This window comes from Protomyctophum parallelum (assembly GCF_964188405.1).
Source record: "Protomyctophum parallelum genome assembly, chromosome: 4".
Lineage (NCBI taxonomy): Eukaryota > Metazoa > Chordata > Actinopteri > Myctophiformes > Myctophidae > Protomyctophum > Protomyctophum parallelum.
The window spans coordinates 35,171,150-35,188,983 of record NC_139700.1 but is presented as its reverse complement, the minus strand read 5'-3'; the positions used below and the strand labels follow the sequence as shown (position 1 = coordinate 35,188,983).

At 41.7% G+C, this 17,834-nt stretch overlaps 1 protein-coding gene across 3 annotated transcripts in view; it reads right to left on the bottom strand.

Annotated features, from left to right (window-relative positions):
• Window positions 1-3,678: 3,678 nt before the first annotated feature.
• Window positions 3,679-17,834, bottom strand: part of agbl1 (AGBL carboxypeptidase 1) — a 200,457-nt gene continuing 186,301 nt past the window's right edge. For all 3 annotated transcript variants that reach the window (XM_083762454.1, XM_083762455.1, XM_083762456.1), the window contains exon 27: window positions 3,679-5,519. In XM_083762454.1, the coding sequence (XP_083618580.1) occupies window positions 5,195-5,519 (325 nt within the window). In that variant the 3' untranslated portion in view covers window positions 3,679-5,194. The remainder of the gene's footprint in view (window positions 5,520-17,834) is intronic.

Sequence of the window (17,834 nt, the reverse complement as noted above, 5' to 3'; positions counted from 1 at the left end):
CTGGGGACCCCTGGAACTCCCTCAAGGACCCCTATAGGAGAACCACTGGACTACAATGTACCTACAGTCCCAGGTTTTCAGAAGATAACATAACTGTTCCAGTTAATTTTACCAGCTTTGTGATTAAAAACACATACTTATAAAACTATTTAAAACGTTTTAGCTCTGGGACGAAAACAGTTCCCCGGGGCCCTCCTTCTTCATGTTGTGTTTTCTGTTAACAAAAAGCTTTGACTTTATTACTCAAATACAAGCTTGAGTAATCAAGTCAAATGTCTCTGCTTATTTATATAATGACTTTAATGAATGATAATCAGACAGTCGGACACAAAGTGGATTGTATACGGAAATCAGGTCTCCAAACCAGTTTGAGGAATGGAAACAACCAATGTTTTACTATAGCAGAAAAAGCACAAATAATTTTTAATCTTTTGTTCATTTGAAATCTACATTACAAGTTAAATGCTATCTTTCATTCCAATAATATTTCACAATAAGCGTCCTCATACACCGGGAGCATTTGCAGTGTGATCAATTTCAATACATTTTAACTTCTGTGTCATGATAATGTCACGTAATTGTGATTTGAACAACCTTGTTTCAAACAAATATTACATGACTTTATGACAGAGAAGTTTGTATGCAAATTAATCACACTGAAAATGCATCATGCTATAGGAATCAAGCTGCATCTCTGGATATAAAGCCTGACACATACTGTACTACACCAGAACAACCCACATGTTAGTCAGACCATTACTAACACTAGCCCAAACCCTAAACTAATCCTAATCTCACAGGAAGCCACAGGCATCACCGAAGATGCAAAAATGGGCAAAAATCGAAGAACGACTGACATAGAAACATAGCTTTTTAGGTTGTGTTTATGAATGTGGCAATGACAGAGATTTCAGAGGTGTTTACATCCTGGAAGTTGGCTCGCATCTTTCAAACTACTGCTGATTTTCACTGGCTTCACTGCTGACAGAATTAACTTGAATCTGGGCTGAATGAATGCGGAAACAATGCGGAACGTATGACAAATCAAGTAGTCGGTCTAGTTCAGGTAGTCAACATATCGGAGGAACCAAACACTCGTTCTGAACCGGACCCATGAATGACATCATATTGTAGTCTGTACCTATAGCCTAACTGAAGAAACATATCGGTTGTTTTGATGTAGTATGCAATGTGCTATACCCTAACACTAGTTTTGAATAGCCAGACAACTATTCCACAATCTCCAAATGCTGGAAACGTCTGGAATATACATCCCAAAAGCCAAGAATGGAAGCTGTCATCTGCTCGTCATTTCCGTTAAAGAAAATATATTTAAAAATATCTTTACATATTAAAGAATTTCTATTTCTGATAAGCATTAGGACATAATGTGCACAACTCTAAAGATTAAATGGAAGCATCATATGCGCTATCATTCATCCATTTTCAGAGCTTACCATATAGCCTACGTGTGCTCCTGTCTGATGGAAGCATTGGGAAATTGTGGGAGGCAACAGTGGTTCGCAAGACTATCCTAACAACGCCAGTGGCAAGGACTAATAATCGTTCCACGCCACCCTAGAATATATTCAAATGTATTTTATACATTTGATATATGACAGAAATATAATTTCATAGAATAATTCATAGAATTTAATAGAATAACACACACTACTAGCTACATACAAGTATGTAAGTAGTTGTGTACATTATGTTCCAATAATTTCTATATGAGGATGCAATTCTATGGAATTATTTATCTCTGGAAAATAATAATATAATATATTTAGATAATAAATGCATAATAGATAAATGATAGGAACTATCGTAAGACAAGGTTCCCCCTATAAATATTGTTTCATGCACTTCAAGTGCCATTTCCATAGAATATGCATCTCTCTTTAAGAGCAACCTGTTCAGGAACTTGAAAGAATGCTAATTTTCCTAAACTTCCAACATGTCATTTAGTCTACAAAAGAAAGAAACTAAGCAAAAACAAAAATAAAACAGAAACAAAACAAATAAAAAAACAGCTGGATATCAAAAAGTTTAATTAAATATTAGCAAATGAGTTGTATAATTTCAACAGATTCCTCTCACATACAGTATAAAGCAGTGGTTCCCAAACCTTTTAGCTCGACACCCAAAAGACAAATGTGAAAAAGTTGTAGACCTGCTATCTTCACTACTTCTTAAAAAGTGTTTTAACATTTATGGAATTCCTTAGATTTTGTAATTGTTTATTTATTCAATTATTTTGAAAAATAAATAATTATTTTGAACATTATAATATGCGTAAATTATGGTGCCATTTATATTTTAAAATAAATGATAAAGTAGGGTATGTTTCTAGGGTTTCTACTGGTTCTACCGAGTGAAGACCCACCCTCGCTGTCATTGCATTAAATTGCAGTTGCCAAACTTCAAATGGATAGCGCAGATGGTGGTTTAGACCTGCCCAATATAAGGCATTACCAACTGGCTGCGCACCTCAGGGTGCTTACGAATTGGCTTAAATCGGATCCTTCCTCGATTTGGCTTGATATTGAATCTTCACAGTCCAAATGCCCTCTTTGGAATCTATTATTCATAAAGGACCTTAAGTCTATTAGGAAATTTTGTTCTAACCCCATCACTCTATGTTCAGTCAAAGCCTGGAGGTCTGTGCGTAATATTGAAGGCCGTGCTAAATTGACATCTCCCCTTGCTCCAGTGGTAGGAAACCCTGACTTTAGGCCGGGACACTCAGATGCAGGCTTTAGGACCTGGCATGAGAAGGGCATTACCAAACTTGGAGACCTTTTTGATGGCCATACCTTGAGGTCTCTCACACAATTGCAGCAGCGTCATGGGTTGCCAAAATCTGACTTCTTCAGGTATTTACAAATTCGACATTTTATTACTGAGGACAATTCACTTTTAGCCAATAGTTCCGCTTCACAGGTAGAACGAGCCCTCTCTTTGCAATTATCTAATAAACAAATTTCAATTTTCTGTGACGTATTCAATTCCTACTCATCTATATCCTCTCAGATTACTAAGCAGTCCTGGGAAAAAGATCTGGACGTCTCTATTCATGATGAGGGCTGGGCAGATATGTGGGCCTATGCGAAACAGATTTCAGTTTGTAACCGAACTAAATCCATCCAGTTCAGAATATTACATCGTATACATATAACTCCTGCTCTCAAGAACAAAATGGATGTCAGTGCGTCCCCATTTTGCTTTAAGTGCAAGACAGAGATTGGTAGTTACGTTCACTGTCTTTGGTCCTGTGTGAAGCTTCAGAACTATTGGTATGACATTGTGTCAGAACTCTCTGTTATTTTTGGTGTCTCGATCGATTTAGATCCGTTGTGTCTTTTACTTGGTCTCCCGGATGTTCATGTCATTGATGTCAAACATAAGAGGTTGTTCAACTTATTAACGTTTGCTGCTAGGAAAAATATTCTTTTGTTTTGGATCAAGGATGTTGCTCCATCAAAGAAATCATGGCATAACATTATAATGGGCTGTATTCCTTGTGAATACATTACATGCATGTTGCATTCTAAATTGGACACTTTCTACAAAATCTGGGACCCTTATTTGAATCATATTGGAACCACACTGTCTGCCACGATACTTGGAGGTTTTCCGTACCAACCTTAGATATCTTATATGCCAGCATTCTTCCCTAGTGGGTGCTCTGCTTTGGGGCGGGGGCTTGTCTGCCCTTTGGGTATGGGGGGGGTGGTCGCCCGGGCAGGGGTCTCGATGCGTTAATATGATAGTCTCGATATGATAACTGTTGTCTGCCTTTTTAATATATGTATTAATGTACTGTATGGATGTATTCCCTGATTGGGAGTCTATGAAAATTCGAAAGTCACTTGTCATTATGGTTCATTGTCCTTGTCATGTCTGTGTATATTCAATCTTTTTATTTATAATGGTGTTGTACCTGAGCTGTTTTTCTTCTTTTGTTTGTTATTGTGTTCTTGTTGTGTAATGTCTGTTTGTTTTGTCTAAAAAACCAATAAATATACTTTATATAAATTGCAGTTGCATTTTGGACCCGATATATCCGCTCCAAACCTGAATCGCTAGCCAGACCTGGCGATTCAGGTCTGGTGACTCTGCTACGGCAGTATCAGTTTGCATCGAAAATCGGATGCAGCGGCTGATTGGTCATCAACGCCGTCACTCGATGACGTCAACAAACAAACATGGCTGCCCCCACTGTTCCTAGCACTGTGGTAACTTGTGACCTTACTGATCTGGCTATTAAATTGCTCTATGATTATAGTTTATTTACAGAAACGACATCATCCGACATATTTTGTTTACATGCTAACGCTTTGTTTGTTTGTTTGGTTAGCAACTGGGTTAGCCATAGCCACATGATTGACAACGACGTCACTGCCGCTTTGGCAATGCCAATCCCAGAAATGGCTGCTGTGGAAAGGGCTTTCATTCTGAATAATGGAGTGAAACAAAAAATCTGGTCAATATGGTACTTTGTACTTTACACCTCCATGTAAATTATTTTACAATCTATGCTCGCGGCCCACAAAAATGGGTCTGTGACCCATTGTTTGGGAAACAATGGTAGCTTATAAAGTATTAGAAACCTAGTGCATTCTCTACACACATGATTGAAAACATTGCAAATCAATGTTTATAGAACTGTTATTATTATATGTCTCCATTGTGATACCGATCAATAGGAACTTAAATATGTTAATATGTTTATTTTAATGATCAATCGTGTTCTCGCTTTGATCAATGGAACTATGAAAATGCACACAGACCACTTTCAACACTTTTCAAGTTTGGCCCTGATCCAGGAAATGTTGGGAACCACTGTATTGTTTACTATTCTGTGCCCATGGGTATGCAACTCCAACAGTCAGGAAAGTACAATGGTTTCTTCTCTCTTGGATCTCACTCAGTTTTGTCATCGTAAGTTCAAAATTGTTGTTTGCATTTTGTTTGCATTGTGCGCAATTTTCATTTGGTTTGGTTTTGGTTTTTTGCTGTTATTTTGCTGAATGTGTTGTTATTGCTGCTGAGGACTAACTGACACAGATAAAAAAAATGACAGGATATCCTACGAAAGCGTGTGAAATTCAAATAGATTAATGGAACAATATATACTTTTAATACTGAATTCACCAAAAGGGACATTTTGCCGATCATGTCAAGCATCCCTTTAGCTCAAGTACTGTCGGCTAGTGATGCCGACACCGTTGCACGAGTTCCTCTTCATGTGCAGCACCTCTATCACCTCCAGGTCGTGGCCAATCAGGTGGGGGAACAGGCGGGACCGTAGGCTCGACTGATGTGATTGGCCCTCACAGCGTCTGATGGGGTTAAAACCCTTATGGACAACCACTTCCTCCTCTTCCTCCTGCTCGTCCCCGGATGATGTGTTGCCGTTGATGTCCGAGTCCAAATCGGATCCTTTGACTTTGGAGAGGCCATCTGTGGAATATTCTATCTCCTCAACGCACGGAGGCTCGTCATCTTCAAAACAACTGCGGAGAGGAGAGGGAAAAGAGAAGAAGCGAGAATTAAGAACATGAGAAAACTTGAACCACCCCGGACATGTGATTCAAATTTGGGATGGATTGGACATTCCGTTCGTGATTTATGGCATTTTTTGTGATATAGGCCCCTTCTACTAACTTCGGAAGACGATTACGCCCGAACGATACCCACTACCAAAATTCTGCAGTTGGTGTTTTAATCGGATAGGTCCAGAGATCATGTGCGCCGATTTCTGTGAGATTTGGACAAAATCTGTAGGAGGAAAAGCAAAAAGTGTGTTTTGGACAACATTCAAAATGGCGGAAAATCTATCATGGCGGAAATGGGAGTGGCCTATATAGGGAGATGCGTCTTGACCCAAGGAATCCAGGGAAAAGATTTTACGACCTACGGTTCAAGAGTTATAAGCCAAAAGGTAAAGTGGGCTGTTATAGCGCCACCATGAGGCCGACCTATAAAATTATAATTTTAATTAATTTTAGTGATAATTACGAATTTATCCTCCAAGTTTTGTAACTATAGTCCTCACAGTCTCAGAGGAAAAAATACTTGAATGTGAATTTTTGCATTTTCCCATTCATGTCAATGGGAAATTTTAATTCACTAATAAATTCATATCAATTAAACTATACAACATTTCTCTTAACAAAGAACAAGCACACGATTCTTCCGGTCAATTTGACATATGGCTCAAGTGCGTACAGTCAAAACTGTGGGAGGTATAATGCGGCAAACTAAAGACTAATCCAGTGGAATAAGTTTAATAATAATAAAATAATGCCCAATAATTAAATGTTTTTTAAATTTTTTTTTTTTTAATTATTAAAAAAAAAGAAAATTAAACGTGCGTGCGTGCGCTTGCGAGAGCTGTGTAAAGGCCAGCCAATAGGAAGACAGGGTGTGTGTGTGCATGCGTGTGTGCTCTTGCGAGAGCTGTGTAAAGGCCAGCCAATTGCACAAATAGCAGACCTACAAGCTCACAAGGTATCGCAGAGCAACTCATTGAGATCTTGTAACTTTAATTTCAGCCCTGTAATTAAGCCCTTATATGTCTCAGCTGTGGAAGTGTAAAAGACTGCCAGCACTATGACTGGGAGATTTCAATGGTCCTGAATGGGGCAAAACTATGCCCGAACAAATTGCTCTATCGCAAAAAGTAAAAGTCGAATGCAAATATCTTTTTTGCTGTGAGTGGCCTGAGATATTGAGGTACACCATGTGCGATTGTGGTGTTGGTACGATCGAAAATGTGGTTATAAGAGCGAGTTAAGAATTGTCATCGCGATAATTTCCTCGTAAGAATTATACAATGGAGGTCAATGAGCAGCTTGACTGTATTTGTGTCACTTAAAAGGCCGTAGTTCACATTCTGTATGTCTCTGTGCTTTGGTGGTCACATTGTGTGAAAGAGGACATGTGTGGCTACAAAATGACCAAAGAACATGCGTGTAAAATGAATATTTTGGCCGGGACGACAATTTGTTTAGTACATTTTCAAGGAAAGAATTTCAGTCGTGTGAGCTTTCTAAAGTTTAAATCACGTTTCTACGACAAAGTATGCCAGAGTAATGAGGCTGCAAATGTGAGGTTGATTTAGAGATAAAATCCCATTCATTGTCTATGGGAGGAAGTTAAAAAAGTTAAAAAGTTAAAAAGTATAAAAAGTATAAAACTTTGTGAAAATCAAAATACAAGCACACATCACTGCAAAGAGCTAAACAGTTTGAAGTTTGAACTAAATTTCTAGCATAAAGTATGTGGAAGTAGTTACACGGCGAAGCTTGAAATCTGTCCATAACAATAGTGTGCTCGCTGAGGCGAGCCCACAATAAAGTGTCACAATTACAAGAGTCTGGTTGCCATTTGGGCAACCACACTAATTAAGAAGAGATTACGTATATGTGCCCCATGCACACTAACTAAAAGGTAGGAGCGCACACCAGTAGTCGGGAGGTGCTGACCGCAGGAGAGTGAGACTGGAAAAAAAGTACTTAAGTACAGTATTTGAGTACTACTAGTATCTACTGTACTTAGTCATTTCCACCAGTGAGAGTATAGGAAGGGCGTTACTGGGGTGGCGGAGGCGAGGCAAATGGATTGGAGGAGGTGGGTGTTCCACATGCCATCTCATCTGCTCTGCCAGGAGAAAATAATGAGGTTTGAAGCGCCGTTCTATTTTTGATTATTCGGCGCCGTCAGGTGGGAAGTGTCCTAAACTGTTACTTTTCTGAATTAATTTTGAAAGAAAATGAATAGAACACATACTGTAGCTCAAGCTGAGCTTCTGGATTGGCTATTTTCAATATGTGACACAGTAGGCCATTAAAGGTAGGGTATAAGCAAAGTTTTGTCAACACTTAATTTTTTATTTTTTAGATTAAAGCTTTATATTCTCATATAATAGTATGCATTGCTATAGACTCTATAGCAATGCAATCTATAGCAATTGCTATAGACTCTATAGCAATGCATGCTATTATATACTATCTCTATAATATCTATAGTGAGTGTTTGTTCCAGTTTCTCCAGCCCTTTAATAAGCACAAAATACATTTTCAGGCGGGTTGCAAATATTCAACTAATCAGAGAGTACCTATTTGTCAGCTTAATTTGTAATTGTATGGTGTTTCAGTTCCAATTTTGTCTCATCACTTCCAATTGCACTTGTTTAATCGGTATCCTGTGTGAGTTCACTCTCCTGATTGGATAACATTGCTATCCTGACCTGAAAATACGTAAATTTCTGTTTATTAATAGACAAAGACTTACAGTAGCTGGAACTTGTGTGTTGCAGAGGATTTATTAGAACAGGATCACAAAGAAAAATACAATGTGTTTCACATAAGTAGGCCTTCTGGGGGCGCTCTAAAAGGCTAAAATACAGGCCAAACGTTTTCCTTGGGCTTTAGGAAGTGTGCATTACGCAGATTGCTGAAGTAAAGTAGAGACGTGACTTGGCCTGTCATAGCGCCACTGTGAGGCTAATTTAAAAAAATATATTTTTCATCCTAGTGAGAATATGCGTGCACAGTTTCACCTCAATCGGATGATGCGTTCATGATTTGCAGAATTCTATGCACACTGTGTGCACAGTTTGGCTGCGATCAAGCCAAAGGTGCCGGAGATTAGCTGATCACAGACGTTACACACGGACACACAGACGGGGTGCAAAATACTCTCCAGTCTCTCCCCATGCCTTTGGCCTGGTGGAGACAAAAATATGTAACTATGCAAATTATTCATTGTACTTTTTATCATTATTATTAGGGCCTATATTATTATTATGTTTTTTGCTTTGTCTGAACAGCATTTTGCTGCTTGATCCACTTGTCAGACAAATGAAACTTTCTAGATTCTTGAATATGGACATAAGAGGTTTCTCTGTATGCAGAGAAGAGGTTTTTTGTATGCAGCACAATGTCGGATGCCTCCAGGTGCTGTCAGGAGAGACATCTGACATTAACAACCTCCAACCATTAGTTTCAGGATAAAACAACGCAGAAGGCTTGCTGGTTGGAGGTAGCACTGTCCTCCTCTACAGTACAGACAACGTGCCTTTGAGCAGTGCAAGACTCACAATGACTGACAGCCGACAGAATGCCACAGCCTTCGTAATCTGATTGTATACGCATCCACGCGCATGCGCACACACACACACACACACACACACACACACACACACACACACACACACACACACACACAACCCACACACCCCCACACCCCTTTTGGGAGACATGCGTGTGTACTGTACGTCAGGGGCGGAGCTAACGGGGGTGTAGGGGGGGTGGTCACACCCCGGCCCGGACCTCCTGAGGGCCCGGGCTGTCAGCTGACCGATTGACGATTTTTTACACAGTCACTCACGACTGATAAAACCAGCGGGCCCCCGCGAATCCCGCAATTAACCAGATACAGAGCTTATATAGCCTATATAATAGCCTACACTTTAGCAAAATATCATGTCTGATGAGAATGTACTGCGCTGGACTGTACAAGCACCGTGGAGTCTGTCTCAAGCCCACCACACACCGGCTGCGTCCACCGCGCGGCGCGGACACAGCCGCCTCCATTATTTTCAATGAACCTAACGCACACCGGCTCCGTCCGCCGCGTCGCGCCGCGGCGCCTGGCGCGCCGATAGAACCCAGTTCTATTTTCCAGGCGGCGCCGCGCCGCGCCGCAGACGGTGTGTGTCGGGCTTCACACTCTCTCCAACAGACATCCTCACTTCTCAGCCACGCTCCAAAAGTGCAGCACCTGTCACTCATTAGTAGGCTAATCACTCTGTGAGGATTTAGGAGTGCATATGTGTGGATAACTTCCTTTTCTCCACAACGGACTGTTTAGATTCTAAACCCCTTCTTGTTTCTTTTCCCTGTGTGCGATCACTCAGAAGGTGAAACAGAACACAAAGATGAGTAGTAGACTATTTATTTTTTAACACACTGACGCACGCACCTCTCTCTCTCTCTCTACGTCTCTCTCTACGTCTCTCTCTCTGTCTCTACGTCTCTCTCTCTCTCTCTCTCTCTCTCTCTCGTGTGTGCACTGCTGCGCAATGTCACAGACACAGGCGCGATCAATAATATATAGCATAAATAACAGGCAAAATATAGCACTTTCCCTCTATCTGTGACTGTGATCAGCTCCTCACACACAACTCCTCTCTCGACTCTCGTTCATGCACGCCAACGCCAACAGCAACTGTTTGCGTAAATGTTGTCTTTTTTTTCGTCGGGGGGGGGGGGGGGGGTGCTGTTGAGAGTCACGTTCGGTGAGGCCCGGTCGTGCCGTCTCACACCCCGGCCCGGGCCAATGTTGTTCCGCCACTGCTGTACGGTGCGTGAGTATGTGTGAACTTGAATAACTATACATGTGAGGGCCGAATGTCTCCGCAACTATAGACAAATCCACAGAGTGCTGCCCTGTAATTACAGTGTCACGTTACGATTAACGCTATGTGGATTCGCCCACAGAATTTGAGCATTTTAGAAGATAAATTGTTGTTTAAAGGATCCCTGCAGGCTAATGGCTAAATCCCTGCAGGCTAAAAAAAAAATTAAATTAAAAACTAAATATTCTTTTAACTGTGCCACGTCTCTGTCTGCGTGTGTGTGTGTGTGTGTGTGTGTGTGTGTGGTTGTAATGCACGTAACTCGAGAACCGTTTGACCCACCGACTTCACATTCACGCAATCCACACCTCCGAAGGGAGTGCAGTACCCGGTATCGAGTCGGTCAGACCCACGGTTCTCCCGAACCACCACAAAATGCTCTGGTCAGTCTCTGCCAGTGGGCCTAATGAGGCCAACTCCTTTCACCTGTGCAATTTCCAGCCTCTGCCTCAGCCGAATTGATTGCCAAGTACACTTTTCACACTCAGTTTGCAGTCTTCACACACAGGCACATACACAGATCTCCATGTGGGACACCGGCTGAGAGTTAAAACGGCTGCTATGACAATGTATATCATTAGGTTCCCAAGTTGCATCGTTCTCAAGTAGGTCGGTGGCCGACTGCAATGGTCACGTATACAGGTCTAGTGCACGTAACTCGAGAACCGTTTGCCCGCTACATATTCGACACACGCGTTCCACACTCCCGCAGGGAGTGCAGTGTCCGGTATCCAGTCGGTCGGACCCACGATTCTCCAGAACCACTACAAAAGGCTCTGGTCAGGCTCTGCCAGTGGGCCTAATCAGCCTAACTCCCCTCACCTGTGCAATATCCAGCCTCTGCCTCAGCCAATTGATTACCATGGCAACCCCACACCTGCCAATCGATTACTTAACCAGTCCACTTTTCACAGTCAGTTTGCAGCACTCTTCAGACACAGGCAGACAGATACAGACATCTCCATATACAGTATGGGCACAAAAGGGACACAGACAGATAGTTAAAACGGGTGCTATGACAAGTTGACAACGGGTATTATTAGGTTCCCAAGTTGCATCATTCTCAAGTAGGCCGGTGGCCGGCGGGCACGTATAGGTCTAGCTTTATACTCAATAGGGACAAATCCTGTCGCAAGTTGATGATGTAATTTGCCCATGTGCCCAGGGAAACTCCCCCCTGTCAGGTGTAAAGGAGCAACTTGGACAACTTGGCATGAAGGAAGCATGAGTTCAAGTCCGTTGCTCTCCCCTTGTCCCCCATATATGGGGACTAGGTTGGTGGAGGGTGTGTAGAGTCCAGGATCACATTAGATGATTGACACAGGGGTGAAAAATGGGTTACAAAATCGTGGGATAAAAAATATATTAAAAAGTAATTTGCCCATGTGTATGGAATGAAATGACTTCAACTTTTGACGTGAGCGGTCCCTATTGAGTAAAAGATGCATGAGCCGTCCCTATTTGAGTAAAACTATTTCTAAAATAAATACAATATTTAAAGTGTTTTAAAGTTTTAATTGTAGTTACGGTAGAGGGCAATTATATTCTGGGCGGGAACCCCTTTTGGTGTTATAACCCTTCTGGACGGGAACCCCTCTTGGGGTTCTGTACAGTATGTACAGTATTCAAAAATGTAATATATTTGATGCTAGTATATAAATATTTTAAGTTTTTCAGAAAACTTAGGTCAGGTTTTCAAGGCATTTTTTAAATCGGCCTCAGTCCAAAATGGGTTAAGGCATATAAGACTTTTTTTTTAATCCAACCTGGGGAGGGCAGCGGACTGACCTCATGCTTCCTTCTAAGCATGAGGAGTCCAAGCTGCTTCTTTTCACCTGACAGAGGGAAGGTTCCCTGGCGCGTGGAAGGAACACGCTATTCCGATCAGTTCCTTTCCCCTCCATCAGGGGCCCCGGCTGGCCAGGGGGAGGTAGTTTAGAGACCAGGATTACTGCATGTAGAGACCAGGATTACTCCATGCTTTTTGTTTAAAGCTATCAGTGCCAGTGTCACGCACCGGAAATAGCCAATCTACAACAACATAGATAGATAGATAGATAGATAGATAGATAGATAGATAGATAGATAGATAGATAGATAGATAGATAGATAGATAGATAGATAGATAGATAGATAGATAGATAGATAGATAGATAGTTAGATATTTATTTATTGTCATTGCTTGCATGAAACAACGAAATTCAGTTTAGAGCTTCACCACTGGCATCAAATAAATAACCATACTGTACAATAACCCAAGTGCACGTAGCTCGTGTAAGCTTGTAGATCTGCTATATATTGGCTATTTTCGGCTGATTTCGATGACACTGTTTTCGATGTTTGTGTGTGCTCACGGCCGTGCGCGCGCATCCGCGCGTGTGTCTGTGTGCGTGTATCAGTGAGAGGGTACGCAGACAGACAGGGCTCCATAGGGAGGCAGGCGATGTGATGTGCACACTGATGTACACCTCACACTGTGGGTGAGAGAGAGGGGGGGGGAGGAACAAGGAGAGACAATAAGCAAGAGAGGGAGTGTATGACCAGCATGCTGATCTCCACATCTCATCCTGTGTGCGCGCGTGCGTGTGTGTGTGTGTATGTGTGTGTGTGTGTGTGTGTGTGTGTGTGTGTGTGTCCGTGTGTGTGTGTGTGTGTGTGTGTGTGGCAGCGGGTGTAGGCAAGCATGTGTTTGTGCGTGCGTGCGCACGTGCATGCATGTGTGAGAGACAAGACAATGGTCCATGCATTCATGAATATACATACCGTCACATGAGTGTGTGCGCATGTGCGTGTGTGCGTGTGTGCATGCTGTGATGTGAATGACAATGAAGTATGAAGCTTCCTCTGCAGAGTGGTGACAGAAGGTAATACATCCACCACAAAAGACCATCTTTAAAAGGAGGTCCAGCCAGGGATTGCTATAAGCTACATTATACAACAGGTCGTTTCGAGGAAGCAATCTGATTGGTTGAAACAGCCTTCTAGCCGATCAAACCAGCACCATTCACCACTTAATTAAAACAAAGAATGCAGCTGCTCTGTTTTCCCAGAGCGCTAGCAAACTTGGTGGCTAGGCTACTGTAGCTAGTTTCTTGGGACATTTGTGGTCGTAGTGACTACATCAGCTAATCTTAGTTTTAAGTGTAACTGTTGTATAATTCAGTGATGCTTGCGGAACTCGACTTCGTCTCGTTCCTGACCGCATCACTGTCGTGGCAATAATTACGTTAAACCACACCCTCTCGTGTAATATTGCTTAAGTATAAACTGACCCTGTGTATAAAGTGAGTTGAATCTGATGAATGCTCTGATGAAGGCTCATAGCCAAAACACGCAATTGTTCGTTTTATGGACCATATGCAGACCGTGGCTATCTTACCATATAAGTTAACGGCAAGGTGCTAACAAGGTGCAACTTCCCATTGGGAGCCCATTCATCCAAACAGAAAAGTCCTATCTGATTGTATTACACAACGTCAAACTCACCAACATTGCAGCTGTACGGAAATCTTGAATTAATCTCTTTCTATCCTCAAAGTGTTTGTTTCATAAAAATCTGCCTAAATCCCCTCACCTGTGCAATATCCAGCCTCTGCCTCAGCCAATTGATTGCCATGGCAACCCCACACCTGCCAATTGATTACTTAACTTTGAAAAATAATCACCTGCAAGGACACAAAGTAGCTCATAAGAGCTACTTTGTGTCCTTGCAGGTGATTGCAGTTGCAGTTTGGAAGTGCTCGTTAGATATCACTCAACTGCCCCGTTTTGAATTAGCACATAATGCAAGAGGCAGCAGGACATTGCTTTACTGAAAACGAGTGCTTCCACACTCTGATGGCAAGATGCAAATGGTCAATTGGTGTGTGCCAATAAACAAGTGGAAATGTGACTATGTTTATACTTTGTCCTCCATTATTTGAAATTTTGGATGTGCTACCTTGGGATTTTTTCAATTCCTACACTTTTGGTATTTTCTTAGTTTCTGTCTAAGGAGTCTTCCTTAAAGTTTTGAGTGGAGTGCAAGTCTTTTTCTGCCAGTTTTCCATTCTGTACGCGAGCATTGTACGCCGACCGACAAGCCAGTCAGTCATTTTGGATCTCGCCCTTGCTGGAGAATTGCTTGATTAGTCTGATTACACAATAGGCCTAAGTGGTTACTCCAACTAATCGATTTATTAACCGGTAACCTTTTTTCGTGTCGACTCATTATGCTAGTGGATGAATGATTGAAAATTGGAAATATTCCACTAAAGTAAAACCTCAAAATTGCACAGTACAGTACTTAAGTACTTTACATCACTGACAGTTGAATGATGCTAACACTTTGATTTCCCTCATACTGCATTTTTTTCATTGCACTAGTAACAGAAGTTTGACAGAGGTGAATGTGATTTATATCCCTTGGCCACTATGTGGCCATGTCTAAAAAGTGGCTCCTGGGTAAAGATTTCTTTGATTAAATATTTAGCCAAACCATAGTTTTGATTAACTTTTGGTTTGAGAAAATATTATGAAGTGAAATGTAGCCTTTATTGTAATTGCATTTTAAATTAAGCAAACTTATAATGAATTGACCTCTGCATCCCTGTGAAGCAATTACTGCCCTGTCTAATGTTTAAAGTTTGCAATAATTACTTGATTTAAGACTAAGGCTGGGAGGTTACTACTAAAATGTCAAACAGATTAGGATATTATCCACTTAAAACCATTGGCGTATTTTAATTCTGCCTGAAGAAGAACGTAATTATGACAGACACCTGTGTTCCTGGCTTAAAGGAGAATTCCATGCTAGAAGGCTTTCTTACCTTTCTTTGTAGTTGTTACGTCCTCATCAAAGAGGTCCAGGTGTTTTTTTCCCCTCAATGAATTGCATTGAATGGGAATTGAATGGGGCTATGGGGTGTTGTGCTAATTCACTTATAATCGTAATAAGTAGTAAAGTGTGCCGATTGGGATATTATTTACATTATGAAGAGAGGATACTGTATATACAACAAAAAAAAGAATTGAGTGATGGAAATAAGTGAATTAGCACAACACCCCATAGCCCCAATGCAATTCATTGAGGGATTATGGTAGGGGAAATAGCCAATAAGGAGCTTTTGCACAAAATAACCTCTTTGGTGGGGATGTAACGACTACAAATAAAGGTAAGAAAGCCTTCTAGCATGGAATTCTCCTTTAAGCCCAATTCGTACTTATTCGCACGGCGGTGTTGCGAGTCTAAAATAGTAGACTTACAAGCTCACAACATTTCACATCTGACCTTTGTGTTGTGAGCTTGCAGGTCTGTTACTGACTGTCGGTGTGCAACACCGTTGTACATAATAGGCTTTAATAGTGCCTTCATGTTGTGCTACAGTATAGCTTCAATAGGTGTTTTAGATGTGACCTCACCTCGCAGCTGAGCTAGTATAAATCACAGTTTATAATAGATGATGTGCTTGAATAGATTCACACAAAGCCATGGACTATCAGGCTACTATCATAGCCCAGGAACAACAACAAAACAAAACATCAGCCAGTTCAAACACCTTCAATCTATAAAAATAAATGTGTTGGTTCCATTTATTGTGGGGACAAAACCCAATGCAGATATAGTAATTTGCACATATTAGCCTATGTCATTTACTGTATATTCTGTATAATCCCACTTGTGAAATTGTTCTCTTTCATTGCTATACTCCGTTGCTGTTAGATTTTTTTTACCCAACTTGTCTTTTCTTAACATGCATTACTGTATATGTTATACGCAGCCAGTATTAGCATTCTGCAGAGCATGTAACACCAATTTCAATCTGCTCTGAAAAAGGCTGTTGCCGAAACGCGTCAGTGTTCTCAATGACATATGAGAAATTGCATCTGAGCCAGTCTTCCATCTTTTATTTTGGAGTGCCGCTTTTTCCACTTTGTTGAGTAATGTAACACCAATATGTTGCTGCCTGTACATGTATGTGTGAGTGACAGATATTGTATACCACTTAGAATCTCTCTTGAATCAAAGTGGCCCCATACAGAAGTCTGCTGGACTGGAGTTACAGTAAATGACCCTACACAGTTTGAGAAAATGTTCAATTAGAATCTCATTAATAAAGATAATGACACAATGATGTGTTGTAACATTATTATTATTATAAGGTTCAAGGTTATTATTGTTACATCTTGTGTACAGGTACATAAGAGTAAAACTTATTTTTGTTTGGCTTCCTTGCAGACAATGCAGCAGCATATAGATAGCATAACATTTCAAACAAAAAAACACAGCAAGCACAGCAAACAAAGGGATAGAATGTTACAATGTTCAGACACATCGTCAATGTAGCGCTCGTTTAAAGAGCGAGCAGTGATGGCTCAGAGGATCAGGCTCAGGATGACACGGGTCATTGATTTGTATCACACCATATATTGGGAGTAATGTGAGTGCAGAATGCGAATGATGAACGCCCTCCTCTGACTCCATGCCCCTGAGCAGCGGTACTTAACCTCCAATCACTCAGTGTACATACCAGCGCCCAGGTGTGTTGTCGGTGGTATGTACGTGCAATTGTGCATGTGTCAGCAGGCAGAAAACACTTTTCCTTTTTATTACTGTTTATTTCCTTGGTTGCTGTGTTATTTTGCTGTGCTACAATTCGTTTGTTTTGTATACTTGTGTTTCTGTATTAATTGTTTTTCTGCCACTGCACCCAGGACTAGTTGGGGATGGACAGCAGCTGTGTAATTGGGGTGGCGATCGGCTGGGACAGGGGAGAGCTCTCGGCCAATCAGGAGCCGAGTGCAATCAGGGGGCGCAGCATACAAATGTTTGTGAGAGAGAGGAGACAGAGGAGAAGCAACAGGACGACACAGAGAGAGGAGGAAAGGTTGTGTGGGCAGCAGAGCTTAGGGGAACGGGAGGAGGAACGGAGGCAACTTGGGGTACAGTCTTACAGAGATTGATACAAACCATAGACCGGTCGAGAGAAGAGACGAGACGACACAGAGAGCAGTAGAGAGGAGCGGGATGTGACAAAGAGTAATAGACTGACGGAGAGCAGGGGAGCTGGTTGTCGGGAAGGCGGTGGCACTACACGCACTTTAGAGTGAGAAGCTCTGGATGGAGGATCCGTTGTGAGGAGCCAGTTCCAGTTCGACCAGAGGGGAGGCGGCGCTGCGGCAGAGAAGTTGCGATACTGCAAGCCAAAGACAGATGGGCCCAGGTGAAATCCTGGGTCGCCTGTAAGTATCCAACCGCAGTATTGTCAACGTGAACCTCTCGGTGGAGCTGTGAATGTATAGAGTGTTATGGACCAGATGAACTGGCATATATCTTCTTGTGTGTTTCAGTGACTACAAGAGATGTAGAAGAGTAAACCCCTTCCCGGATTACCTGCACAACCTCCCCTTGCTGTATTGCACATTG